Raw genomic sequence first — 25,040 nt, 5'->3', positions numbered from 1 at the left:
TAGTATAGAATTTGATCTGATGTAGGGGTCAATGGAGATAGATTCCCGAAGAAAGGAATATCTGGATCACTTGTGCAAGGATCTACAAGGAATTCTGGAAGCCCAGGAAAAGGAGAGCCCAACAACCAAGTTCAAGTGTAAACTTGCTTCAATGGAAAATAGAGGAGGAGCTTATTTGTATTCCCTGAGGGTGGTGTCAATGTCGAGAAGAACTAAGATATCTAGAGTGTTGAAGGAGGAAGAAAAACTATTCGTGCAAACTCCTAGCGGCCCAGTGAGATGTACTGTTGTGGGAATTGAAGGGGATATAGTTAGGGCCGTTGGGAATAGAAAGCTCAAAGGATATGACTTTGAAGCTGTCCTTGACCTCAAGTATACTAACAGAGTCCTTCTAGACAATCTTGAGAGATTTGTTAAGTTGGGGAAACCTTTCAATGATTTCATAGTAGAATCATGGAGAGGGGCAAAAGAAGCACACAACCTAAAAAAAGATATTCTGGATATAAGAAACAGCAAAATAGCTGAGAGTTGGAGTCTCAATCTATATGACTCCTCTCTGAACGAAAGCCAAAGGAAAGCAGTGGAGATGTTAAAATACAACAATCCATACAAAATACTCGGGCCTCCGGGGACTGGAAAGACAAGAACAGTGGTAGAAATAATATCTCAACTTTTGGTCAACAACAAAAGGGTTCTTGTATGTGGGCCCAGCAATGTGTCTGTCGACAACATTATAGAAAGGTTTTTGAAGAGTAAATACTTCGCATGTAACCAACCCTCCTTCTATCGCCTCGGAAGCTCTGAAAAAGGTTTTAGCCACCTGAACCTGGATTCGCAGGCAGAGTTGCACACTAAGTTTATGAAGAAAGAGAGAAATGACAAGAACTTCTATAAAGACAAAAGAGAGAAGCAAAAAAAATTCATTGAAGAGAAGCAAGCAAACTCCTCTGTTGTGTTTGCCACGTTATTTTCTTCTCTTAAGGAGAAGACTAAGTTCGATTGGGTTCTGATTGATGAGGCATGCCAGGCATGTGAGGCCGAGTCTTTTCTTGCTGTTTCTAAAGGAAGCACATTCATCCTTGTTGGTGACCCCATGCAGCTATGCCCGGAAACATCCTCTCTATATGAATCCCTTAATCTTCCAACTATGCTTTTGAATGAGCAGTACAGAATGCCCTCAGGCCTTTTGAAGTTCAGTAACGAAGTATTTTATAATGGACGAGTCAAAAGCATCACCGAGGAGCACACATCGGTGTTTGGAAAGAGCTTAATTCTGTTTGTCGACACTCAGTACTTCGAGCTTTATGAAAGCGACGGGGTCTCAAAATCCAATATAGGGGAAGCTGAGATAGTAAAAAGCATTGTTGAGACTCTCCAAGGAGAGGAGGTTGGAATCATAGCGCCCTATACTTCCCAGGTATTACTTCTTCGGGATATGGTGGATGTAGAGGTCTCTACCGTAGATGGCTTTCAAGGGCAGGAGAGAGACTATATAATAATAACACTGGTGAGATGCAACGACCGAGACGAATTTGGGTTTCTGGACAACGAGAAAAGACTCAATGTTGCTCTAACCCGGTGTAAAAAAGGGCTGGTGGTGATTGGGGATTCCAGAACATTCAGAAGATCATCGACCTTCCAAATGCTATTCAAGTTCCTTAGGAACAATTCGTTGTGCCTAGATCCAGAAACACTAAAAGAGTTTATTAGAACAAGGAAGTAGCTGCAGTGATCTTGATATAAAATTCAATTAAATTGTTGATAGAAACCAAAGAACTGGCCTACGTACCCTTTCCTGGAATCACTTCTATAGGTCTCCTGCACATCGGGCAGTTGTTTCTTGTTCCTGCAGCAACCCATTTTACAATGCATCGTGAATGGAACTTATTTTTGCACGTTTCACACTGGGCATTTGGAAATGACGAGTCATGTATGTCTATGACGAGATAACATATGGGACATTCTCCATGGCCAGAAAGCTTCTCGTCAATGTTGATCTTCCACAACCCCACAAGTTCCATGAACTTTGAACATCTCTTGATCATCTCGTTGATTTTGAGATTAAGAAGACTTTTCTTTCCCATCTCGGAGGTAAATATAGGCTTTTTGTATGGATAGTCTGATGGAATCGATATAAGAGCTGTAAATTGAGTGCCTCCTGCTTCATAGGTAATTCTGATGTCGAATCCGTTGGTAAGCTTCTGGGTCTTAGCAGAAACATCTATTACTCCTATGGACGTCTCCTTTAGTATAAACGGGTCCAAAAATATCTCCATCTTGGGTGCTGTGGCAAACAAATTTGGAAATACAAATGCAAATAGAGACCTTTGCTCGAGATCTGCATCTTGAAGAAATTCCTTCCATTTCTCGTTTTTCCCAACCATCTTCTCTAGGAAGGCATTGACCCTAATGTTTCTGATGGTTAGAAGAGAATTGAGGAGGAGGTTCCAGAACAAAATCTCCGATTCAAAGAGACATCCCCTTAAGAGAGAATAGACCTCGTCATCGACAGAGTTTATGTCCAACCTCGATATACTGTACATGTTGAGTATGGAATTTGCTACATGGATATAAATGGTCCTTAGCAATGGAGAATAAATGGAGTATCTTTTCTTATAAAGTTCCTTTCTTTGCAGCTGCTGATCCTTTTCTATCATCTGGACAACTTCTTCTATACCGAGATCTTCAAGAGTCCTTACCAGCCCGAGAGACTCTAAAAGATGGGTATCTATAGCCTTTCTATCCACGCAGAAACAACTTTCCAGATCTTCCACTGGGAATTCCTCAAATCTTATTGGGAAGCCATTCCTAGATCCCCGTTCCAGGATACCGATTACATACATAAGCGCCTTGTTACTGAGATAACTAAAGTCCACCGATGCAACAAATCGTGGAGGAATGATGTGCTTCCTAAAAACATAATCAATCGCTCGTGGCCCTCCTTCCTCCAGAAGTTGCTCAAGTTTTTTATCACCACATCTTCTCGATGGAAGACCTAGATCGAAAAACACCTTTTCAACAAAGTGCTGATTTGTTCCCAAATCGGTGTTTTTCCATTTCTCTATTGCAGACTGGCTTCCAAGAACACTTTCTGCTAATGCTTTTTTTCCACCAGGTACTCCCATACTTTTCAGCTTCTCGTCTAAGGACTCATCCTCATCATCACACATGGCATCTAGAACAAGTAGAAGAAATGCCTCCAAAGCCCCCTTGTGTATACATATATATACATCTCTAAGCCCCAGAACCATTTGCGATTGCTCTCGAATCTTAATATCTCTATAAAAGCATTCGTCCCAATCATAAAACGCACTTGTATAGCTGGTACTAATGGGAACATCTGTCAAACTCAACTGCTCAACCACTGTAGTGTACAATACATTTCTGTCCATTATTTCACTCTCAATCATACCACTTATGAACTCACGGTCCAGATATTGTTCTAGAACTCTTTTGTAGTCCACAATCCTAGGCTTATCTATTTTATCTCCGAGTCTGTAGTAAAAATCCAGATCTAGCTCAGAAGGGATATCCGAAGATAGATAGATCTCGTTTATAGACCTGTTATCATATGAAAATACAAGTGACCTTAGAAAATCTAGATCCTTGCACACAGGAATAAATAGAAAGAGGTTATCCTTGCATATTGTTTTCCTTATTTTTTCTTCTCCTACATCTTCAGGATACTTTAGCACCAAAGGAAGAAGATTGCAGCTAAAAGATGAGTTCAGAATATAGTCCTTTGGAAACACATTAACCGAATGTTGAAACACTTCCTCTATCTCTTCCTTTGAAAACTCATCTGGATTAAGTTCTATCCCCAAGATATCTGCTCGGATTATCTTCTTCTTTCCATGGAGCCCATCTAGCGAAGATAAAAGCATTCTAAGAATACTTCCTCTGAAATCCGATTCGTCCAAGGAGCATATGTGTTCATGGCTTTCCCTAAGCTTCTCGTTTGGAGAAGGACAACTTTCTGAATGAACCTCTATGTTCATTTTGCTGATTGACTTCTCTACATCTCTGTCGCTTTGAAAATGGATGTTCATCACATTCTCAATCAGTTTGTTAACCGTCTCAAAACCTGCATTCTCGTTCAGAAAGTGGAAGTCGTTAAGGAACTCAAGAATACATATTTCCTCTATAGATCCGTTTTTTAGATATCCTTTCATGTAATGTCTCTTGTCCTTAATCTTAGGGAAAACTATACGAAGTGCATCAATGGTCCTCACCGGTATATCATCACATACATCCAACTTCTCCACAGCCCTTGAAAGCGTTTCAGAGTCAAGATACTTTCCATCGCTCTTAATACACTCTGGGACCGAACCAAATATATCTAAGAGAATCTTCCATTTGAGATTTGCAAGATTAGGCCCCCTAACTTCGACAACCTTTTTGTAAAGACCTTCAATCTTCCCTTGCATCTTGCATAGCTTGTAAATTTCCCTCAACTCCCTTGCAGAGTTTAAATCTAGGTACTTGATGTTTTCTGAAATCACTCCTGAGTAGTCCTTTCTTCCTTTCTTTACCAGGAGCTGCAAGCAGGACAATCCAAGCACAGGGTTTTCCTTAAAGTTTAATATCTGCACGAATTCGTCTTCCAATTCTTCAATCCTCACAAACTCAGTGAAGATCTTTTTTGAGGTGGAATATACAGGGTTTTCTATAAATCCATAAAGCCAAATAGAGAGCACCCTCTTGAACTTCAGCCTATCCTTTACCGAAGAGAGAAGCCTGTAGAGAATATCGATCGATAGGTTCTTTATCTGGAGGTCTTGAGACTTCATTGCATCCTCTACCACCTCTAACAATGTATCGATGTTTGCTTCTAAATCAACACCGTCCAGCATGTCATTTAGCTCTCGAAGTCCCTTAAGCTTTGTCTTGTCATTCTTTTTCCCGGCTCTAGAAACTACCTCATAGAGCCTGGGGTCAAACTGTATGTCCTCTGCAAACGGATTCATCTAGGGCCCCATCCATTCCTTTTTCATAAATGAAAGTTGCGAAGCACCCAAGGGGATCCCTAGATGTTTATTCTGTTTGGATGGTTAGTTATGGCCTCGTCAGTATTGTGTTTCTCATGCGAGATAATTTCTACAGACTGTTCCAAGAGCATCATAAGATACACAACCACACATCCAACCACACACTTCTTGGCCATTGAGTATCCTTCAAATGTCATACCACACCTTATATCCATGCCTGTATATAGAATAGTAGAGAAGAAATCTTCAACCATTGTTATCTTCTGCCTGAAGGGAAAGAGAGTGCTTGACATTCTCTGGGAAAAGAATCTATGTAGAGTGTGGGAGTGCTCGCCCTATATTGATGAAGGCGTTGTGATCAAAGCCGTCGGAGTCATCGAAGGTAAGGCCGTGTGGGGGAACAGGGTTGTAGACTGGATTGTGATTCCCGACTTCACTGTGCAGTTTGTGGCCTTCAATAGCTTTGGAATACTCCTTACATTTATAATGAAAACATACTGCCGTCCAGAAAACATTTTCTGGAAGCCAAGGAAAAACATCAGGAATTAAAGTCTTTGTTGAGCTATTGTTTGAAATGGATTTTTGTGATCTTGGGCAGCCCTTGGGAATGGAGGAACTTTTAGAAAAGGAAAGAAAGGCCAGGGTAAAAAATGACTACGAGACACTTTTAAAGACATTTGAAGACCTGATGAATCTTTGTAAGTCTGACGAGGAACTTGTTGGGCTCGCCCGGGTCCTTACAATAAAGAGAGGCCAGAACCGAATGGCAATCAAATGGATGATTGGGCAGCTATTTGAAAGGAAGAAGCAAGAGAAAGGGTTTGTTGTGTTTTTCAGCTCTATCTTGAGAGAAGTGATTGAAGGGAGGATTTTTCTTGAAGAGGAAAGGATATACATCACAGAAGAGCTTAAGAAAAGATACGAGTTGTCTGGAGACATCAAGAGTGCACTGGATGTGGTTATAAATGTTCCGGTGGAAACATTTACAATGGTTAAGGAAAGTGTTGTGGTCAACTACCAGCTTGAGCAACTAAGGCTGTGTGTGCAGAACCAAGATTGGATAAGGGCAGACATAAGCATGAAGAAGATCAGGAGAAAGTACTTTGAAGAGAACGATACTGTTGCTGAGAAGATCAAGTTCTATGAGCTTATCGTATTGCTCCATCTTGGGCAGAGGAGATATTTCAATGCATCCGACGTTTACTACTCCCTCAGTAAGCTTGGAGAAAACTCTACCTGCTATGTTGTACTGAGCTCGTTCTTTTGTATCCTAACAACATGCGAAACAGAAATGGAAGATGTGGTTGACAGAAGGATAGAAATGTTGAGAAAGCTCAGCCTGGACAAAAACAACGATGAGGTTTCCAGATCCATTGTAAATAGGTTCTTGTCACGTATCATTATAGACAGGTCAATGATCAATGAGATACAACAGGCCTTTTCCTCTGTCCTAGATGTCTCAATCTACTTGAATGATCTTGGCTCTGTAATCGATGAGCACAACTTCAGAATTGTTGAAAGGTTTTACTCGTCTATCAGCATCCAAGAGATCTCAATGGTGATGCAAAGCTCCTCAGAAAACGTCATCCGAAAGATATCCTTCATGGTCAACAACAAGTTTACAAAATGTAAGATCAATCAAAAGACAGGGATTATCGAATTTAGGAAGAGAAAGTGGAATGACAGCGTTGATGATGTGATGAACAAGCTAATCAAGTGTAATCACCTTATACATAAGGAGCGGCTTAAGCTCTCTATTAAAAGAAGTTAATGTGGGTTTATCTTTATTTTCTGTAATACAAATCCTCTCCAAGGATCCTAGCTTTAGGCCTTATCATCCTCTGCAAAGATCGGATCACATGGAAAATGTCTTCGTTGCTACATCCTTTGCAAAGACCTTTGACTGTCTCGTCAAGGAAGTGCTTATATCCAGGATCTCCCCTGTATTTCGAGTTTGCTTTCACTATTTTTCTTGCTTCCTCTATATGCTGCTGTCTTGGCCTTGTCTCCGAGCTGATAGATATTCTGTCTAGATCTGCAATAATCATATGGGTTTAAAATAGAATAAGAAATTTAATAACTAAAATGCTGTTAGCTTTTTCTCTTCTTCATTCCTATATACTTCTTGAATATCTTTTTCTTTTCCTTCTTACTGATTCTCGATGCCCTTCTGATTCGGTTCAATTCCTTAACAGCTCTTTTCTTTTTTTTCTTCTCTTCCTTTGAATCCCCTCCATCTTTTGCTTCTCCCTCAAGATTTGCACTGGAATCCTCAAGACAACTTTCGCTTTCAATTGAAGACTGGCACGATAAAGACTCCATAGACTCGGAATCCTCTCTTTCTGCTTTGAAAGCTACAAGATCTTCTAGGTTTCCCACTTCAGAAACCCTGGATGGGATAAAAACATCCTTGACAATGTCCATGTCTTTCAGGTAGGATGGAATGACGTTTCCCGTAATCTCTTCAAACAGATCGTTTCCTCTAATTGTGTTAACACCTTTCTTACCGAAGAAACTATTGACATTGTTTATGTCCATTATCAGAAACCTCTGAGCGTTATCATGGTCAATCTCTACACTCTGCCCAACGTCTATCGCATAAACCACTCCCTCATAATATAGGAGATTGAACTCTGACAAGTCTGCATGCACAAGACCTGCTTTCTTATACATGTTCTTTATTATTTCTACACATTGCAAGTAGCATCCTTCGATATCTTCTATTTCCGCATCACGCAACTTGGGTGCTACCTCTCCTTGCCTTCCTATCTGTGTCATTATAAGAATGTTGTTCTTTAGATAAATGGGCTCTGGAGAGGGGATTCCGGCATTTCCCAGCCGCTTGAGATTTCGCACTTCCTTCTCAGCCCACAACTTAATTAACTTCCGTGGATTCGATGTGCAAAATCTTTGAAATCGCTTTTCACTTCTTATGTATCTCTCTCTATCTCTGAATGACATAATCGACGTCTTGAAAATCTTCACAGCCACCGGAATCATTTCTTCTAAATCTCCAGTCTCTTCCAATTCATTATATCTGTTCTTGATGAACTTGCTGCACAGGGATGTGCTAGCTTCTGCAAGATAGACATTAGACTCCTTCCCCGTGCAAAGACTTCCCCAGAGGTTTGTTAGTTTTCCTCTAGCCTGCAGCCTCTCCAAGACCTTCAGGGTCCTTTTGTCAAGGACCTTATCTACTGTCGCTCTATCAGATTTATCTTTCCTCCTCCTTTCCGGACGGGTTTCCTTCATTTTTCATGGGTCGAACTCTAGACTTTACAACATCTCCCCCGTTAATAAATTAACGCTTGTCAGATACTCCCAATGAAAATAACGGGGAGAATTCGACTACTGTCAAAGATAGATGCATTAGATATAATAGATAACTCCATGGAAAGTCATCCCGGCCAGACCGAATTCTTGGAAAAGGTAAGGCTATTCTGCACCTTCTCCATGACCAGAGATAAGGCCGGAAAGGTCAGAGAAGCTTTGATGAACATGGGCTTGACAGAGTTTGAGTCAATACAACTGATAGATCTCAACCCCAGGTCGATTGTTTGTCTCCAACTTGTAATAGAAGACATGGAAGAGAGATTCTCCGAGGGAGACCTCTTTAAGATACTAGGTCTATTCGAAAATGATAAATAAATGATTTTGGTCTACAAATGGGCTCCCTTCTCAACCTTCCTTTTCGACTTCAAAAAAGCCAAGATCAATAAGATGGTAGACCATTCCCTCCACACCCCTAACGTTCAGAATCATGCAATCAAACATTCTTCTGCTTAGATATCCATCGTTTTCCTTGATAAATATATGTTCTACAAGCTTGTTTCGGCATACAGCTATTATCTCCTGTTTCCCATCCCAGAGCAGCAATTTTACTACCTTGATTTTCTTTATCTCGGGAATACTACATTTGCAATCTCCATCTACTCCTCTGTCTTCCGATCCACAGGTTTTGCAGAAAAACACTTCCATTCCTCCAGATGGCATATATCTTTTTATACAAACCCTAATCCGGTACACACCTGGCAAAAGTATGTCCTTAATTTCAGTCAGTCTGTATCTTGCAATTCCATCCGGAACCTTCATTCCTCCTTGCCGGAGTGCAAAACCTTCCATGTACTTGTCCTTTTTTGTTTGGAAGTACTTCCCGAGAGTCGTGTCTCTTCCTATGTTGGAAATGCTCCCCTTGCTTGACTCAGACAGACTTGCATACAAACGATATCCCACTTCGTCTGCCTTCAGATTCCTAAGTCTATACCATCCCCCAATTTCGCACTTCTCGGCTTCCATGGCAAAGCATCCCCATGCTTTCACAATCAGAACCATGTCCTTTGGATAGTTCTCGGTGGTGTCTTGGCCCTGAACCCGCTTGTTTCTGCTATAATCTACAAATCTAAGGAGAATTAAGTTGCATCTTTCCTTCTGTTTGTCTATCAACTCTCCGTTGAAATCAAAATACCTTCCCTCCTCTATTTCAGATATTTTCCTTTCTTTCACAAAAATTTCCCTGTTCTGATTAAAAAACTCCATAAGCCGCTTTGGAAAAGGAGCAATAACATCGCTGGGAGATTCGTATGGCGTGAATATCACCTCAATGTCATTGCTACGATCAGTCACCGCCCTGCATGCATCGTAAATCCTTAGGTTCCTTATCTTTACAACCTCTCCAACACAGAATCCTTTAGAGAATATTTTCTTTGGACTGAAAATCTTAACAGATAATTTTTTCATACATTCATCAATCAGATCCAAGGTCATCATGTAATCTCCTCCTCGGCATCTTTTCCACTCCAGCCAATCTACTATCACTCCATAAATTGTGTAGTATCTGTTCTTAACCATTCCCGAAATCATTGTATATTCCTTCATGTTATCCTCGCTTTCCATAAGGCTTTCCGACGCAAGCTCTAATGTATAATGTGTCTGCATCAATGTAGAGGCCCTAGCTGCACAAACCCGAGGATTGACGTGAGTCCAGAAGATTGAGAGAAATCCTTTGTGCTGTTAATTAAAACATCACAGAGTGATTGAAATTAAATTCCAGTATTACTTTCAGGTATATTAATTCCACGCGGAGTATCACTTGGAAATGATAATTAACGTCGAAAATTTGCGATTGTATTAAATATTTCTAGAAAAGTATTTAAGAAACCTTAAAATCGCCACCTATGCAAAGACTACCGCTTCTAGGTGTTCTTGTATTTGCAGTTCGGGGATTACATGCGAAGTACATCTCTCATTTATACGACGTGTATATAAACGAGAACTATGTTAATCCGCTTAAAGAGCTGAATCCTCCGAGTGATGAAAATAAGATGATTTCCCAAGGCGAATATCTTCATAGGGTGTATTTTGGAATGTGTGTTCCAGCATACAAGAGGATAGGAATGCAAATAACCAAAGAAAGAAGCGAATACATTGTAATGGTTTTAAACTTCCTTTATGAGTTTTGTAGCACGAGGCAATACGAATTAGCGGCCGTGACGGCTACTGTGCTTCATAATACATCCTATTTAAGGATCTTTGAGGGCCCCGGGCGTAACCCATACAGGCCTAGAGGGATATTCCAAGTATACAGTGACGTAAACTACATTAATCTACAAAAGGTGTCATTCTTCTATCATGACTATGTTGAGAACCCAGACAGAGCAAGTGTTCTTAACATACATGTTCTAGTGGACATGGTATGTTTCTGGTTGGATATGACGTTCAACAAGAAAAAAAAGATTGATTTACTTGATGTCCTTGAGGTCACTAACCCTGTGGAGTGGAGGGTTCTGAGGGACAAATGGAACTACATGGCTTCGGAGGTCAAGAAGGCCGAGGAAAAGCTCAAAAGTAGAGAAGAGTTATATCAGAAGCTGCTTTCAATAATTTACATAAACTACTATAGGGACTAACTGGGAAATAAAACGAAGGTCTAAAGATGTTTATTTCATACCATGGAACAGTTATAGACTGGAATAGTTTGTTTTTAATGGTCATTCATTTTCGAACTTGGGTGCCACATAGAGCTTCATATGGGCTGTGCCGTCCAGGTAAAGCCCAAAAAACACAGGCTTTCCTACTCCCAAAGAGATTTTCACATCCTTATAAAGAGGTACAACCTTGCTAATAAGGTTAACGTATTTCATAGCAATCTCTTGGGTTATGAGCTCTTTTGCCTCAATCTTTATCCCCTCCCTTCCCGGTGACTCTTCAAAGCTCATAGATGCATCCGCATGTTCTCCGGTCTGAAAGAACATCAGAGTCTTTCCCTCTGCCTGAACCCCAACAACATCTCCAAATGTACCCACAAGCCTAGGAACGTACATAAACTCATCTGCCGGTATGGATGCAGATACATCAAATTCGAAGTCAGGAATATTATAGACCTCAGAATCAGAGGAAAACAACTTCAGCTTGAAGCTGAGAACATTCCCTTCTCGGATGTTCTTAACATTCAGGTTGGTGATGGCATCATCACATTCCATCTTGAATATTCCCCCTCCTTCAACACTCATTCCTCTTATTATCTTCGTAAAGGTCTTGAGCTGGACTCCAATCACCAGATCCCTGTCGCACCGGTACTTCGTAAACATCGTTGATGACAAGAAAATATCTGCAAAGGCCACATGCGTCACATCCATCACCTGAATCGAAAGGCCTTTTTCTGTAGCCTTTATATCTGCCGTTTCTACAATCTCATTCAGACTTTCCAACATCCTTTTCATCAGTGTCAAAACCTCAGATGCTGCTCCCCCATTGCTTTTTTCTTTTGCTGCCAATTCCAGCTCAAGCATTAAAGGGTAAATTTTTAACCGTCAAATCCTCCGAAATAGCTGCCTTACAGACTAATAAAAAAGGGATTTTCTTCCCAAGGACATCTATTCACTAAGTATCTCATATTCGCTCTTAAACCCCCAACTCCTCGGATATAGATCTTTTTCCATAATAACTCTTTTGGTTCTGCATACAAGCCCATGGTCGATGATGCTCATCTCGGGGCTGCTGACAAGAGCAATTCCAAGAGCAACAGCTTCTCCCTTCGTTGTAACAATCACAATGTCCATTCCAACATCGATGTTTCTGTCAAACCTGAGGACTCCTGTAATACTCAACTTTGCTCCATAACATATGGCGTTAACACAGCTGTCTTTTATCATGATCCTTGGATATCCCACAAGAAGGCTTTCCAAAGGCCGTATCACCCTTCTGATCACCCTTTCGTCTTTTGTGGAATTGAATATGTGTACTCCATCAAGTAGGTCATGCAGTGTAAAGATATCTTTTTCAGAGATTCTCCCGCTTCTTGTTCTTCGAAGTCCTTTCATCACGGCTCCACACCCCATTAGTATCCCCATATGCATGCAGAGGGTTCGGACGTAAGTCCCAGCTTCGCACGACACCCTGAAGAGACCAAGCCTTCTCTCTTTGTTAAACTCGAGAATGTCGATACTGTAGATGTTCCTTATCCTTAGTTCTCTTTTGACTGCACACATCAAAGGAGGCCTTTGGAACAAAGACCCTACAAGCCTTTCGGCTGCTTTACGAAATCCTTCTTCACTTGGTTCCTCTAGAAACTCAATCACACACACATACTCTTTTCCTAGGGATTGCTGGCTTTTTGTCAGGCGGGTTGCTCGATCAATACAGACCGTCAGAACTCCACTCACTTGGGGGTCCAGTGTTCCGCTATGCCCCGTCTTCTCACACTTCAGAATCTCTTTTACCCATGTCACAACCTCGTGCGAACTTGGGTTGGACGACTTGTCCAAATTGATTATCCCATACTTAATGTACTCGTCAATCTTCCTGTTTAAGGGCATGCTTCCACATCCAAGTGGTGTGTAATGATTTGTCTTTACAATCATCTTATCCATATCCGTCAAAAGAAAATCCCAGGCCTTCTCTTCATCTTCTTTTGTCTCCTTGCCGAGGTGCCCAGAGCTCCCAGTCATTATAGGGCCATTGCCAAAGAGAAAATTTTACTTTTAAAGAGATGTGTCTGTCCCGCTAGAGTGTTAAATCAGACTGTCATTATGGATTAAAGCTTTATTCTTTAAGTATCAAAAGAAATCGGATAGAAGACACAAAGCCCGTCTATCGATGTTGTAACAACGTAATTGTTATCCCCTCGGCAAAACGTAATGTCCTTGTAAAACCTCTGTCCTTGATGAACAAATAGAAGATATCCTCCCTCCTCGCTTGCATCAAGAGACACATCCCATATGCATACTTGTTCATCACTTCCTGAGACAAGAATATCGGAATCTCTCCACTTCAGGCAGCTGATAGGTGTCTTATGCCTTTGAACCTCTTCAATCATATGGTTCCTGATATCCATCAGTCGGATCATCCCACTGTCGTCCCCAAAAGCAAGGAGATAGTCCCCGTTAAAGTCCACGGCATTGATATCAACCTCAAACTTCTTCTGGAAGATATTGCTCCCACTCCGAATGTCTGTGATTTTGACACTATGGTCGCATGATCCAGAAAAAACCATGCCCCCATGGTAGCAAAGACTCTCAATAGAACCCTCATGGATCTTCATCGTCCCAACCTCATTGAATTTCCAATCGTTAATGGATATCTCCCCCTCCTTCGTTCCAAAAACACATCCGGAATTCCCAAAACAGAGCCCGTATCCAAGCCCTTGCCCAATATCTCTTCTATAGACTTCGTCGAATTTCGAGTTGTGGACTACAAGCTTGTCATCCGATAGGCAGTACACCATCTCTCCGTTCACCCGGACTTTGTTATATGATTCCTTTACTTTTCTTTTGGAAATCCTCATCTTCTCCGGAGCTTTCATTCCATTGGTTGGGAACAGATCAATGCTCACCATTCCAGGTGTACCTCCCTCAGACGGGTTTGTTCCAAGCACAACTGTAAATCCCCTCAAGATGTCAATGCTTTGTGCCGGCCAGTCAAGGGAAATGTATTCCATAACATTGTATGCTTCCTCAGAAACCTCAAGATTCTCATCGTCGGCTTGTGGCTCATAAACCTCATAATCGTTGCTTGAAAACTCGGTAGCCTCTTCTTCTGAACCCGAGGAGTCCCGGTGCACTTCCATCCAGGGCTAATCCTCCCAAAATTTATCTACCAAATGCTTCTAGAAGCCCAAATCATGCTAATTTTCTACAAAACCCGCTTTCCACCAGCTTCTCACAACTCTTGATCCCCATCTGGATCTCACAAAAGAACTCTGCCCTCTCAGCCACGTCTTTATGCATTCCACATTAACATTCTTTTCTGCAGAAACCGAAAAACAGGCAACTTCTCTCCCTTCTATGTCTAAAAGATCAAGCTTCAGAACAATCTCTATGCATTCCAATGCATTTCCCCTCTCATTCTTTGTCCCAAGAACCAAGATGTTTTTTTTTGATCGTAAGTTTCGATACACCATTGACTTCAGCTTTTCTCTTGCTTCTCCCCACTCCTCTTCATCCCCAGAAGAATCCACACAATACAATATTACATCGCACATCCCATGAAAATAGTCCCATTTCCTTCGGGTGTTTTTTTTTCCTTTCAAATCATATACTACGTAGCTCATGTAATCTTCGTCGTACTTATACACCTCTGCATCATTCTGCTTTCCTTGATATCTCAATCCGTCTCCAAACATCTTCATCACAATTGAAGATTTTCCGCTTTTCTCTGGCCCAATCACTGCAACTCTCATTCGAACAACAAATATCCTGTCATACATGTCCTTCAATTTCCTTTTAATACTTCCCCATACTCCATCCATACTTCATATCCCCCATCTTATTTTAAACCCTATACATCCAATTGGCTTCATCATTACTCCATCACATTGGGTATCTTCGGCATGCTAATGATTTCTACCAATCTCTTTTTCAAAATACTTAGACAGGTCGATTCGCCTATACTCCGAAGCAGCTGCATATTTTTTTGTAATATCTTCTATCTCAACCCATCCTGTAAACATAGACTGCACCTTACTCAAGAGGCGATCGAAGTCATAGTTTAGGGGCTCAAAGGATAGTTCTGAGTTGCAGTTGAAGCATCTCTTCATATGAGTATAAGAGGATATCCCGCACTCAAGACATCTTGACTCAGCACTATACAAGCACTCAACCTCTTTTCTAACCATCTCCATAACTTTCCATACATAGAATTCCCTGGAAACAGGCTTCCCGCATTCTCTACACTTCGAAGATGCTCCTTGAGCAATTTCACAACAAGGTGTTAAGAATGATATGGACTTTTCCACCCCCTGCTTCACTGCCTTTTCGACTCCAAAGATCTTTCCTATTTTCTCCGGGTGAAAGCCCTTAACCACACCCACAATTCTGAGCAAAGGCGGGAGGATCTGGTTAGACACATAATATCCATAGTCAATGGTAAAGCTCTCGCTCAAATGGTATGCTCTCTTATGGACAGCCTCCCTCAAATCTCCCTTTCCTATGACATAGCAAACAACATCTCCCTGATCAAACTTCATTCCCGACTCCTTCAACCTCAAGGCTAAAGAAACATGCGGAAGCCCCACCGAGGGATCGTAGCTTTCCGGCGCCTTCGACAGGGTGTTATGAATGACAAACTCCTTTGAAGGAATGCTCTCAAGATTGCTGCTTAGATTCTTTAGCTCGTCATAAACCGCCTCGATGATCTTGGTGTTTCCATTGTTTAAGATGGTCTTTGCCTCTCCCTTATCCTTATAAAACCTTTCGTAGACCATAGGATCTTCACTGTCTGCAAGTAACAGCTCTAATACAATTTTGCATATCTTCCTACTGACCTCACAAAAGTCTTTTCTGACAAGATCCAATCCCTTGTACTCCACATAGGTCTTCCCATCTTCATCCATGTAGAGCCCTCCATACTTCTTCTTCTTGTATAGCAAAAGCTTTTTGAAAACCTTGTCCACCTCAATCTCTATCTTCTGATGCTTTGAATTGATTGTGTCTCTCAGCTTTCTTGACATTTCCAGTGCTCTTTTGTAGTTGGACTTCTCTCCACAAAGACCAGTGTAAACCATCACAGAGTCGGTATCTCCATAAATAATCCTCATCCCACACTCTTCCTCAGCAATTCTTTTCGCCTCCAGAAGAAGGTCCCGCCCCTTGTTGGTTATATATGCTGCCATCGTGTAGTTACAAAACCTTGATCCTGTAAACCCAAGACATCCATATATACTGTTGGCCGTCAACTTCAATGCCTTCTGTCTTATGTCTAGAGCCTTTGCTTCCTCTGGCGTCCTGCTCTGCTTCATCAGGTCCTTGATTGCCTTCCTTCTTCCAACAAATCCTTCAAGAATCTTTGGGAGAAACCCTCTTTCCGACATTCTGCTCTTCTCGGTCAGAACTGCCAGTTTCTCAGGACTCATATCCCCCGAGACGCTTTTATCAAACATCCCTATCGTCGAGAAGCATACATTGAACTCCTGGATAATCGACGGATACAAGGAGTTGAAATCCAGGAGAAGGACGAGATCCTCATAGAACCCTGCTTGAGGAGATAAAACCAGCCCTCCTGTATACTTCACCTCTCGACGACTTACAGATGAGGGAAATAGATATCCTCGGTTGTATAACTCATGAAGGAGAGTATATTCAATTCTCTCAGCACGTAGGTTCTGCAGAGTTCTGTTTAGAATATATCCTGAAATCTCACACATTTCCTTTGATAGATGCAATGCTTCGGTGGCCTCAAATATCTCCAGTATTGCTTTGGATTCTAAAGCAAGTGTCTTGAATAAGTTTTTGGGCTGGCCATCTGTGTGTTCTTGGATTTCCTTCAGCTCCCCAGGAACCTCCAGATTCAGTGTTCCAAGTAGTTCCCCAATGGAAAAATCACATCCTTTTATGCTTCCGCTCGCAAAGACAAATAAATCACATCTCACCATTCCAGATATATCCAGCTTCTTGAGAACCAGAGAAGGGAGATTGTGATAGACTATACAATCAATGCCTTTGCTAGACATCAAATTATTGAGATCCTTCACTAATGCATCCGAGGATTGATGGTGTGTATACTCAACTCCCTTTCCTTCAAAATTCTCCTTGCAATCCGGAAGTTTCACTCCTCCGCAATGATAAGTCCCTTGTGCATACAGGCAATACTTGGTAATTCCCGTCTTGTCAAATCTCACTGCTAGTGAGCCAAAGACCAGTTTAGGGAGACTTGAATTGCAAACAAAGTGGATCATTGAGGGAGACCTCACAACAGTTTCCCTTGCAGAAGACATGGAGTGTCCATCAATTCGAACTATGCAAGGCCCTCTAAGCCTTCTTGATATAACAATGTTTTCTGTTGGATTGCCAAACTCTGTTATGATCGCTTCTGAGTAATCTGAAAAGAAGTTGTCAAAGGAAATGTTTCTTTTGGGGAGGACCTTGATTAAATCGACCTTTCGATCCATATTACTATAGAACACATTTTCTTTTGATGTAGACTCAAACACACACTCAACTCCCTTGGATCTCATGAACAACTCGACATCTCTCTTCAACTCCTCGTCCTTACCCTTGACTGCCTTCAGGAAGACTGGCGAATGTATATTTTCCACACGGATCTTTCCAGATATCGAACTACATAAAGATGCATCTACAGGCGGCTCCTTAGGAAGACCGTCCAGTTGCTTTCCATAAAGCATGACCGTTGTTTCATTTACCTGCTCAATGTTTAGTATATAGAAATACATGGGATATCCAAGCATATCGCTTTTCATTGGCTGTATGGCCAAATCCTATGAACAAAGGTTTATTTGGTTTTTGTACAAGAGTAGTTTATATCTTGTAGTAAATCTCCTTTGTCGACGACTCCAAAACTTTCAAATGGCGGACATGGCTATCCTTCCCCTCCTGATGGTTCGAGTTGATTACAATCTGGACATAAAGACAATTTCTCGCAACATTCAGGGTCAACAGCCCCTCCGGCTCCACAAGTTCAACAGAGCTTATTGGTCTGATTCTCTCTCTGGTCAACCCCGACCTGACTTCTATCTTTTCGGGAGTATAGCTGTCGTCCTGTGTGAAGCTCAGAAACAGCTGTACGGACTGGACATATCGGACCTTGTCAAAAGATATCTGGATGGAGTGTGGCAACACATCGTCTGTTGCCCAATACTCGGACATATCCTTTGACAACAGTTCTCGAAGAGAATGCTCTCTTTTGAAAGAGCTTAGTCTAATCTCCATTCAAGGGATCCATGGCAACAATTCTTCAGAAGCGAAATCCCCTGCAAAACCACAATGTCCTTCTTTGCAGGTCTTTCGAAGAACAATCAGAAATGCATTAAGACAGATACACCATTCAACTTATCTTTAAGCGATTGCCTTGCATGTAGTGGATGTGTGACCACAGATGAGGCTGGCGCACTCTCTGCTGATATTTCCTTTGTCCGAGATTCTGCCCCGCAAACATCTTTTGTTCTTTCTCCTCAATCGAAAGTAAACATCTTTAACATCTACGGAAAGGGAAATATGAGCTACAGAGAATTTGAAGGTGCTCTCTCCTCGTTCCTCAGAGCTAAGCTCAATGTACGCAGGATAGTTGACACTTCTAGCATGAGAAGAAAAATCTACAAAGAGATCTACAAGGAGTATCTGGCAACAGACCATCTGGTGATCAGCGCATGTCCGGGTGTTGTTGCCTATGTTGAGAGAACTGCTCCCCACCTCATAGACTATCTGTCGAGAGTTAAGTCTCCCCAACAGATGGCCTTCTCCCTTGTGAAAGGAGACAGAACAGTAAGTGTGATGCCTTGCCAAGACAAGAAACTGGAAAGTGGAAGAGATGGAGTTAAGTTTGATCATGTCCTTACCACAAGAGAATTCCGGAGGGTTCTTGACGAGCTTGAGTTTGAACTGTTTCTCAAAGCCAATTCCTGGAATCACCATGAGATAGAAGATATGGAGGTAACACAATGGAACATTGGAACAAGCTCGGGGGGATATGCGGAGTTCATACTTTCCAAACATCGTTCTGTAAAGAAAATAAAGGATAGAAACGGAATCAGGGAGTACATGGTAGATGATGGTGGAATAGTATCTCAAATAACAGGCCTGGAGAACTCCATTAACTATTTCAAGATCAGTAAGACGAAAGGCCCAAAATACAAAATGGCAGAGGTATTTCTATGCAAGAACAGCTGCATTGGAGGGCCTGGGCAAGAAAGAATCAATAGTGTCGAGGTAGATTCTGCAGAATATAACATCTATGGAAAGGAACAGCCTGAGATCTATTACTCGGACCCGGGGTTGGAAGAAAAAAGGACGTTTAGACCGGTAAGTGTAAAAAGAATAGATTTCAAGGTTGACTGGTAAGAAGCCAAGATATTATTAATGAGAGATTTATTGGTTGAGGGGGAGGCTGGGAAGTATCATATAAGTTCCAAGAAATGCATTAAAAAGACATCCGCCTGCTCCAATGAGTGGAAGTATGTCCAAATCCTTCTTCAGAGTTATCATGCTTGGGAAACTATCCAATGCTAAGGACATTATGATCGAAACAACACCACAGCAGAAGAACAGTTGGTGAAGTAAGGAATCAGGGATAAGCCCCATCCTGCATACAACTGCAGATACTCCCGTTAGAAGAGCTCCGGCAAGCTGAGACACCACTACAAATCGTTTGCAAAGCCCTTTGGATCGATTAATGAGTCTTCCTGATTCATAGAATAGATATGAAATAAGGATAACCATTCTGTATGCCATTTCTCCGCTAGACCCGCTTGACTCGAGGAAGTTGTCGCTGTAGAAGATATTAGACACACGAAGAGAAGAGGCAAACACCATGAGTATGTAGATTGTAACTATCAAGCTGTGCAGAGTGACGATCCTAACAACATCTGAGTCAAAGAATCTGCGGGCTGCTCTGGTAGCTATCGGCATGAACGAAAAGGTGGACAACCCCATAGAGAGGGGAAAGACAAGATTAGTGAGTGTGTCTATCGACTTGGCGGTGGAGGGAATAAGAATTGGAAGTAAGTAAAATATCAATATCATTATCTTCTCTGCTATGGAAAACTTCTTCAAATCTCTTTCGAATTCGGCACCGGAGCGGGCGCATCTTTTCACGCCAAGAACCTCGTATGCTATACTCATGGGTGGGAGTATTCGGTTTGATTTATTTTTAAATGCTTGGTTCCTTGGAGTATGCTTGGGAGGTATGTCTTACTCCTTCCCATTATCTGAAGCATGAATTTAGCCCTCATGGGGATTCCCGAGCATTCTGGGCCGGCAGAACTGTACTACGACGAAGAAGAATCTTTGAAGTATACGCAAAACAGCAGAATAGTCTATATCCAAAGACTACTTGCTCTTAGATGTCTTGAGCTCCTTGAGGCAAAGGATGGAGGACTACTCCTAGATGTTGGCTGTGGGTCTGGACTTAGTGGGTCTGTTCTCACAGAAAACGGATATCCATGGGTTGGGATTGACATAAGCATGGAAATGTTGAAGCTCGGAATGGAAAGAGAAGAAGGGGTTGGATACATAAGAATGGATATGGGAAAGGGACTGGACTTTCAACCCGGGACATTTGACGGAGTGGTGAGTGTCAGTGCAATCCAATGGCTATTCCACTCGTACTCATCGGAAGATCATCCTGTGCGCAGAATCAGAACATTCTTCACAACCCTCTATTCTGTCTGTAAGCCCGATGCTAAATGTGTCCTTCAATTTTATCTGAAGAGCCAAAATCAGATCGAGATGTTGAAGAGTGAGGCTATTCGTGCAGGATTTAGTGGAGGGATACAAATAGACAACGAAGGAACACGAAATGTCAAGAGCTTTTTGGTTCTTACATCTAACAGGGAAGCAAGATGCAGAAAGGAGAGGAAGAAGAAGGGGATTGGAAGAATAGATGCAATTCTAAGAAGAAAAGAGAAACTAAAGCTTAAAGGCGTCGAAGTTCCACGGAACACGAGGTATACAGGTAAGAAAAGATCGAGAAGATGATTAAATACGGTTTTAGATGTCTTTTTGTCTTTTCCAAGGCGGCAAAACACAGGAGAAATTTTTGCCCTGAAAATGGACTATGAAGAATACTTCAGGACAAAGCATCCGGTGTATACGAACATCTCTGCACAGTTCACAGGGATAGGGCATCTCATAGTGGATGGAGGGGCTCTTATAAGCAGTATCAGCAAGAGATATGGGGTTAGCTATGAGAGTCTTCCTCTACATACATACATCCATGGGATCCGATTTATGATGTCGAACCTACAGAAGGTTGGGTTTGATAACATCATGATGTTTTTCCGGGCAGAGTCTGGGCACAGAAGGGTTATCAAGGAATGTTTGATGAGAAGATTTGATTGCATGGACATTTCAAAGGTTTATGAGTACATTGAGAATGAAAGAGTTGCTCTTGTTCTTGGAGGGACTGAGAAGGGCGAGCTTGAGTTCCTGTACGAATGTCTTGGAATTAGCCTGTACTGTGGGGTTCTAGATCAGATGGAATTTAGGATCCCGAGTGTCTATGCATTTGTCTATTCTCCTCTTGACCGTAAGACCGGGAGGAAGGCCACGAAACCTTTAGACGAGGAAAGCGATGAAGGAAGCGACGGGGATGTGGACACGGAAATTAAGAAGATTAATGCAGAAATGAGCATTGAGACAATTGACAGATTGTTCAAGACAAGAACCAAGAGTTTTGGGCCTTGCAAGCTTTCGGTGCCTATGGAATTATGCAGAAAGCTTGTCTGGATGTTCAGGAATGAAAGTCCTGAGAGGACCATGGACTTTGATGGGAGGCTTCTTCTTGGGGAAATGGAGATGGGAGAAGATCCAAAGTGTATGGAATATCAAGACTTGATTGGAAACAACCACAGGGATATTGAAAGTAAAAATCTCGAGATGGAATTAGACTTGCTTATAAGTGGAAAGGAGGTGAGCCCAGCATCGGCAGCAGCACATATGAAGAATGTAAGAAAGTCAGCACAGTCTCTGTTTGACGGGAAGCTATTATACACTCCGATTGTCAGGACCAAGGGAGGGAAGCCTCCTAAAATATCACAGAAGCAAAAGCAAATTATAGAAGAAAATGAGAAAAGAATGAAGGAAGAAAGAAAAGTAAAGGAGGCATCTTGGCTCCGGAACTTTTTTGGAAAGTACAAGGTTCTTGACTACCAAGGAAAGAGAAGTCTGTTGGAAAGCGTCAAACGGGACGGGTCTGGGATCTACAGGAGGGTTCTTCTCCTGAAGATAGAGTTCTATGCAGACATGTGGAATCTTAAGAAGAGATCGGAAGATTGTGATGAAGGTATCATTGTGCCCTGCTACCTAAGCTGCATGGAGTACATCCGTGAATTTGGAAGGCTCGGGAAGGAGGATCAGGCACCCGATGCAGAGTTGGAGTTTGTGTTCCAGAATCTTATTGGATGTGGATTTGAGGCCACTGTTAGAGAGCTAGTTGAGAAGAATGGCCTGGAAGGCCTGAATCTTGAATTCTTTACTGACGACACAAGTGCGCCTAGTGAGTTTGACATTTGCTTCCAACTGAAGCATACTGGAGACAAGCTTCAAAGAAGTGTGAATTCAAAGAAGGATCCACGTGTTCTGTTCAATCCAGACGAGTGGCAGGTGCGACTTCTTGATGTTGTCGACCAGAACAAGAGTGCAGTAATATCTGCACCGACAAGTGCTGGAAAGACGTTTATCTGCTTCTACGCAATTGAGAAGGTTCTGAAGGAGAGTGACACAGACGTGGTAATCTTCTGCCTTCCTACCAAGGCCCTTGTCAATCAGGTGTCTGCAGACATCTATGCCCGGTTTACTCCGAAAGTGAATTCCAAGACCTTCTTACAAGGGAGCCTTATGAAGGAGTTTTCAATAGCACCTTGGAACTGCCAGGTGCTAATAGTGATTCCTTCTCTTCTGGAGTCTGTGCTGAACACACCCCCGAAGGGCTTTATCGAAAGAGTCAGGTATATAATTATTGATGAAGTGCATAAGATTAGCAGCGAGGAGATGGGGATTCCGATTGAGAGGATAATTCATCTGTCGCCATGTCCTATGCTGGTTCTTAGTGCAACGCTTGGAAACATCGAGGGATTTTATGGATGGATGAAGAAGATTGAGAAAGAAAAGGGAAGGGAATGCGAGCTTGTTTCCTATGATGAGAGATACTGCGAGCTGAAGCCTTATGTCTACTCCCATGGATTTGAGCCCAAGATGGTGGCGATAAACAATCTGTTTGCATATTCGTATTCACATATCAAGAAGTTTGGGTTTGGAAATGACATGAGCTTCCTTCCCGAAGAGCTTCTCCATCTATATGATTCGATATGTGCTGTGCTTAGTAAGGATCAAGAGCATCTTATAGACAGAATAACGCCCGAAAACTTTTTCAAAAGTAACATAGTGACGAAGAAAGAGGTTCGCGAGTATGGAAAGTATCTTCTTGAAACTTTTCAGGAGATGATTGAAGGAGACCTACTAAATGAAAAGCAGGTGAAGTATGTTTATAAGTTACAGACAAAGGAAGCAAGAAAGGCTTTTGAGACTGTTGTGGACTATAGCACCGATTATCTTCTTGAAAACATTCTGGATCTTCTTATGGAGCTTAAGGAGCGGGGTATGTTTCCATGCATTGTCTTTAACACAGACAGGGACTTTGCTAGTAAGCTTGCCCTGAAAGTATACAGGCAGCTAGAGTCTCAGGATATGGAAAAGAAGAAGAACAAGCTAATAGAAAAGATGAAGAAGGAAGCAAAGAGGACCAGAGATGTGGAGAAGACAAAGGAAAGCTGGATTGAAGAGTCGATTGCAGCAGAGAAGAGCTTCCAGATGAGGAGTGATAAGAAGAACATCAAATATACCTTTCTTGATCCTCTTACAAAGCTGACTGATTACGAGATCTCGGAAGAGACGAAGTTCATAAAGAACACAGACTTTGAGTTTATTGACATGCTTTATCGCGGAATAGGGGTTCACCATGCACATCTGAATAGGAAGTATAGATCTCTTGTTGAAATCCTGTTCAGGCAGAAGCACCTGCAAGTTCTGTTTGCAACGGAGACTCTAGCTCTTGGAATTAACATGCCCTGCAGAACCGTTGTTTTTGCCGGGGACTCCTTGCAGCTGGACCCAATGAATTACAAGCAAATGGCGGGGAGAGCTGGAAGAAGGGGTTTTGACACTCTAGGAAATGTAGTGTTCATGGGAATACCAAAGCAACGGGTGCAGAACCTCATGGTGTCTCTCCTGCCGAACATAAAAGGTGTTTACACCTACACAAACACAAGCTTTGTCGGGTTTAATATGAAGGATTCCCTTGTAAAGAATCCTTTGCTCGAGAGTACTCTCTATAGCAATCAAGACGAGCTTGGAAGGTCTATTGGAAAGCTTTCCATATCTGAGAACAGCTCATCTTCTTACGACCTAAGTAACATATATGAATCCGAGGAAAAGAGAGCCGAGCTTGTAGACTACCAACTCAGACTCCTCAATCCATACTTCCTCCCAAGGTCTTATCTTTGCGACCTTGTTATAGGAAACAGGGACTCTGATCCAGAGATCCTGTCGTTTGCACTTCTTCTGGAGAGCAGAGTCCTTCCTCTGGACCCTACCACCCTTATGAATGCACTGGCACATTTCTTTGAAACAAAGCCTCTTCTATTTGATATGGGATGCACGCTCCCTCCTTTGGACCCGGCTGTTTACGAGTTTTGCAAGAAAATCAACAGTATCTCCAAGGCTTGCGTCACCCGGCTATACTCTCCAATTCTGAAGTCTTTGCAGGAGATGTCGGATACACCCCTTCATATTATCGACTCCTTTTTAAGTGTGAAGAATCTCGACAAGGTAAAGAACTCATATCTAGTAGACTTCTTCCGCCACGGAAATTGGAACCGAATTGCAGAAGAGAACTGCATTGGAACAGGAGAGCTTTTCAAGTCGCTGAATGTAGTTAACAATGTTATTCTGTCTCTTATAAAGCTGTACGACACCTATGGTCTATGTGACGAGGACAGATCAAAGATTGTGCGCTTCCATTCTATGTTCGAGCCCAAGTTCAAGGCCATGTTCGCCTAGATTAAAACTTTCTATTTCACGTCATCCTGACTACCTCCTTTTGCTTATT

At 42.0% G+C, this 25,040-nt stretch overlaps 19 protein-coding genes across 19 annotated transcripts; 8 read left to right on the top strand and 11 right to left on the bottom strand.

Annotated features, from left to right (window-relative positions):
- Positions 1-31: 31 nt before the first annotated feature.
- Eint_051150 (putative DNA helicase) lies at positions 32-1,723 on the top strand (the record flags this gene model as incomplete). Its single annotated transcript, XM_003072876.1, has 1 exon — positions 32-1,723. The coding sequence occupies one exon, from the start codon at positions 32-34 to the stop codon at positions 1,721-1,723; it is 1,692 nt and encodes a 563-aa protein (XP_003072922.1).
- A 58-nt stretch (positions 1,724-1,781) lies between these two features.
- Positions 1,782-4,967, bottom strand: Eint_051140 (RING Zn-finger domain-containing protein; the record flags this gene model as incomplete). The annotated part of the gene is made up of 1 exon (XM_003072875.1): positions 1,782-4,967. One exon carries the CDS (start codon positions 4,965-4,967, stop codon positions 1,782-1,784), a length of 3,186 nt encoding a protein of 1,061 aa, XP_003072921.1.
- A 63-nt stretch (positions 4,968-5,030) lies between these two features.
- On the top strand, positions 5,031-5,537 carry Eint_051130 (uncharacterized protein; the record flags this gene model as incomplete). Its single annotated transcript, XM_003072874.1, has 1 exon — positions 5,031-5,537. One exon carries the CDS (start codon positions 5,031-5,033, stop codon positions 5,535-5,537), a length of 507 nt encoding a protein of 168 aa, XP_003072920.1.
- Positions 5,538-5,595: 58 nt separating this feature from the next.
- Eint_051120 (26S proteasome regulatory complex component) lies at positions 5,596-6,759 on the top strand (the record flags this gene model as incomplete). The annotated part of the gene is made up of 1 exon (XM_003072873.1): positions 5,596-6,759. The coding sequence occupies one exon, from the start codon at positions 5,596-5,598 to the stop codon at positions 6,757-6,759; it is 1,164 nt and encodes a 387-aa protein (XP_003072919.1).
- A 13-nt stretch (positions 6,760-6,772) lies between these two features.
- On the bottom strand, positions 6,773-7,036 carry Eint_051115 (uncharacterized protein; the record flags this gene model as incomplete). Its single annotated transcript, XM_009163584.1, has 1 exon — positions 6,773-7,036. One exon carries the CDS (start codon positions 7,034-7,036, stop codon positions 6,773-6,775), a length of 264 nt encoding a protein of 87 aa, XP_009161848.1.
- A 43-nt stretch (positions 7,037-7,079) lies between these two features.
- On the bottom strand, positions 7,080-8,240 carry Eint_051110 (RIO-like kinase; the record flags this gene model as incomplete). Its single annotated transcript, XM_003072872.1, has 1 exon — positions 7,080-8,240. One exon carries the CDS (start codon positions 8,238-8,240, stop codon positions 7,080-7,082), a length of 1,161 nt encoding a protein of 386 aa, XP_003072918.1.
- Positions 8,241-8,312: 72 nt separating this feature from the next.
- Positions 8,313-8,636, top strand: Eint_051100 (uncharacterized protein; the record flags this gene model as incomplete). Its single annotated transcript, XM_003072871.1, has 1 exon — positions 8,313-8,636. One exon carries the CDS (start codon positions 8,313-8,315, stop codon positions 8,634-8,636), a length of 324 nt encoding a protein of 107 aa, XP_003072917.1.
- Positions 8,637-8,666: 30 nt separating this feature from the next.
- Eint_051090 (uncharacterized protein) lies at positions 8,667-9,881 on the bottom strand (the record flags this gene model as incomplete). Its single annotated transcript, XM_003072870.1, has 1 exon — positions 8,667-9,881. The coding sequence occupies one exon, from the start codon at positions 9,879-9,881 to the stop codon at positions 8,667-8,669; it is 1,215 nt and encodes a 404-aa protein (XP_003072916.1).
- A 281-nt stretch (positions 9,882-10,162) lies between these two features.
- On the top strand, positions 10,163-10,894 carry Eint_051080 (uncharacterized protein; the record flags this gene model as incomplete). The annotated part of the gene is made up of 1 exon (XM_003072869.1): positions 10,163-10,894. The coding sequence occupies one exon, from the start codon at positions 10,163-10,165 to the stop codon at positions 10,892-10,894; it is 732 nt and encodes a 243-aa protein (XP_003072915.1).
- An 81-nt stretch (positions 10,895-10,975) lies between these two features.
- Eint_051070 (DNA polymerase delta auxiliary protein) lies at positions 10,976-11,776 on the bottom strand (the record flags this gene model as incomplete). The annotated part of the gene is made up of 1 exon (XM_003072868.1): positions 10,976-11,776. The coding sequence occupies one exon, from the start codon at positions 11,774-11,776 to the stop codon at positions 10,976-10,978; it is 801 nt and encodes a 266-aa protein (XP_003072914.1).
- Positions 11,777-11,860: 84 nt separating this feature from the next.
- Eint_051060 (putative rRNA pseudouridine synthase) lies at positions 11,861-12,934 on the bottom strand (the record flags this gene model as incomplete). The annotated part of the gene is made up of 1 exon (XM_003072867.1): positions 11,861-12,934. One exon carries the CDS (start codon positions 12,932-12,934, stop codon positions 11,861-11,863), a length of 1,074 nt encoding a protein of 357 aa, XP_003072913.1.
- A 101-nt stretch (positions 12,935-13,035) lies between these two features.
- Eint_051050 (WD40 domain-containing protein) lies at positions 13,036-14,052 on the bottom strand (the record flags this gene model as incomplete). The annotated part of the gene is made up of 1 exon (XM_003072866.1): positions 13,036-14,052. The coding sequence occupies one exon, from the start codon at positions 14,050-14,052 to the stop codon at positions 13,036-13,038; it is 1,017 nt and encodes a 338-aa protein (XP_003072912.1).
- Positions 14,053-14,109: 57 nt separating this feature from the next.
- Positions 14,110-14,733, bottom strand: Eint_051040 (uncharacterized protein; the record flags this gene model as incomplete). Its single annotated transcript, XM_003072865.1, has 1 exon — positions 14,110-14,733. One exon carries the CDS (start codon positions 14,731-14,733, stop codon positions 14,110-14,112), a length of 624 nt encoding a protein of 207 aa, XP_003072911.1.
- Positions 14,734-14,817: 84 nt separating this feature from the next.
- Eint_051030 (DNA-directed DNA polymerase alpha) lies at positions 14,818-17,652 on the bottom strand (the record flags this gene model as incomplete). Its single annotated transcript, XM_003072864.2, has 1 exon — positions 14,818-17,652. One exon carries the CDS (start codon positions 17,650-17,652, stop codon positions 14,818-14,820), a length of 2,835 nt encoding a protein of 944 aa, XP_003072910.2.
- Positions 17,653-17,737: 85 nt separating this feature from the next.
- Eint_051020 (anaphase-promoting complex subunit 10) lies at positions 17,738-18,148 on the bottom strand (the record flags this gene model as incomplete). Its single annotated transcript, XM_003072863.1, has 1 exon — positions 17,738-18,148. The coding sequence occupies one exon, from the start codon at positions 18,146-18,148 to the stop codon at positions 17,738-17,740; it is 411 nt and encodes a 136-aa protein (XP_003072909.1).
- A 54-nt stretch (positions 18,149-18,202) lies between these two features.
- Eint_051010 (putative iron hydrogenase) lies at positions 18,203-19,276 on the top strand (the record flags this gene model as incomplete). Its single annotated transcript, XM_003072862.1, has 1 exon — positions 18,203-19,276. One exon carries the CDS (start codon positions 18,203-18,205, stop codon positions 19,274-19,276), a length of 1,074 nt encoding a protein of 357 aa, XP_003072908.1.
- Positions 19,277-19,303: 27 nt separating this feature from the next.
- On the bottom strand, positions 19,304-20,056 carry Eint_051000 (uncharacterized protein; the record flags this gene model as incomplete). The annotated part of the gene is made up of 1 exon (XM_003072861.1): positions 19,304-20,056. The coding sequence occupies one exon, from the start codon at positions 20,054-20,056 to the stop codon at positions 19,304-19,306; it is 753 nt and encodes a 250-aa protein (XP_003072907.1).
- A 108-nt stretch (positions 20,057-20,164) lies between these two features.
- Positions 20,165-20,911, top strand: Eint_050990 (putative methyltransferase; the record flags this gene model as incomplete). The annotated part of the gene is made up of 1 exon (XM_003072860.1): positions 20,165-20,911. The coding sequence occupies one exon, from the start codon at positions 20,165-20,167 to the stop codon at positions 20,909-20,911; it is 747 nt and encodes a 248-aa protein (XP_003072906.1).
- Positions 20,912-20,983: 72 nt separating this feature from the next.
- Eint_050980 (putative Ski2 RNA helicase) lies at positions 20,984-24,991 on the top strand (the record flags this gene model as incomplete). The annotated part of the gene is made up of 1 exon (XM_003072859.1): positions 20,984-24,991. The coding sequence occupies one exon, from the start codon at positions 20,984-20,986 to the stop codon at positions 24,989-24,991; it is 4,008 nt and encodes a 1,335-aa protein (XP_003072905.1).
- Between the last annotated feature and the right edge of the window lie 49 nt (positions 24,992-25,040).

The sequence above is a fragment of the Encephalitozoon intestinalis genome, chromosome V, assembly GCF_000146465.1.
Source record: "Encephalitozoon intestinalis ATCC 50506 chromosome V, complete sequence".
In the NCBI taxonomy this organism is placed as follows: Eukaryota; Fungi; Microsporidia; family Unikaryonidae; genus Encephalitozoon; species Encephalitozoon intestinalis.
This window is presented reverse-complemented; position numbering and strand designations above follow the sequence as displayed.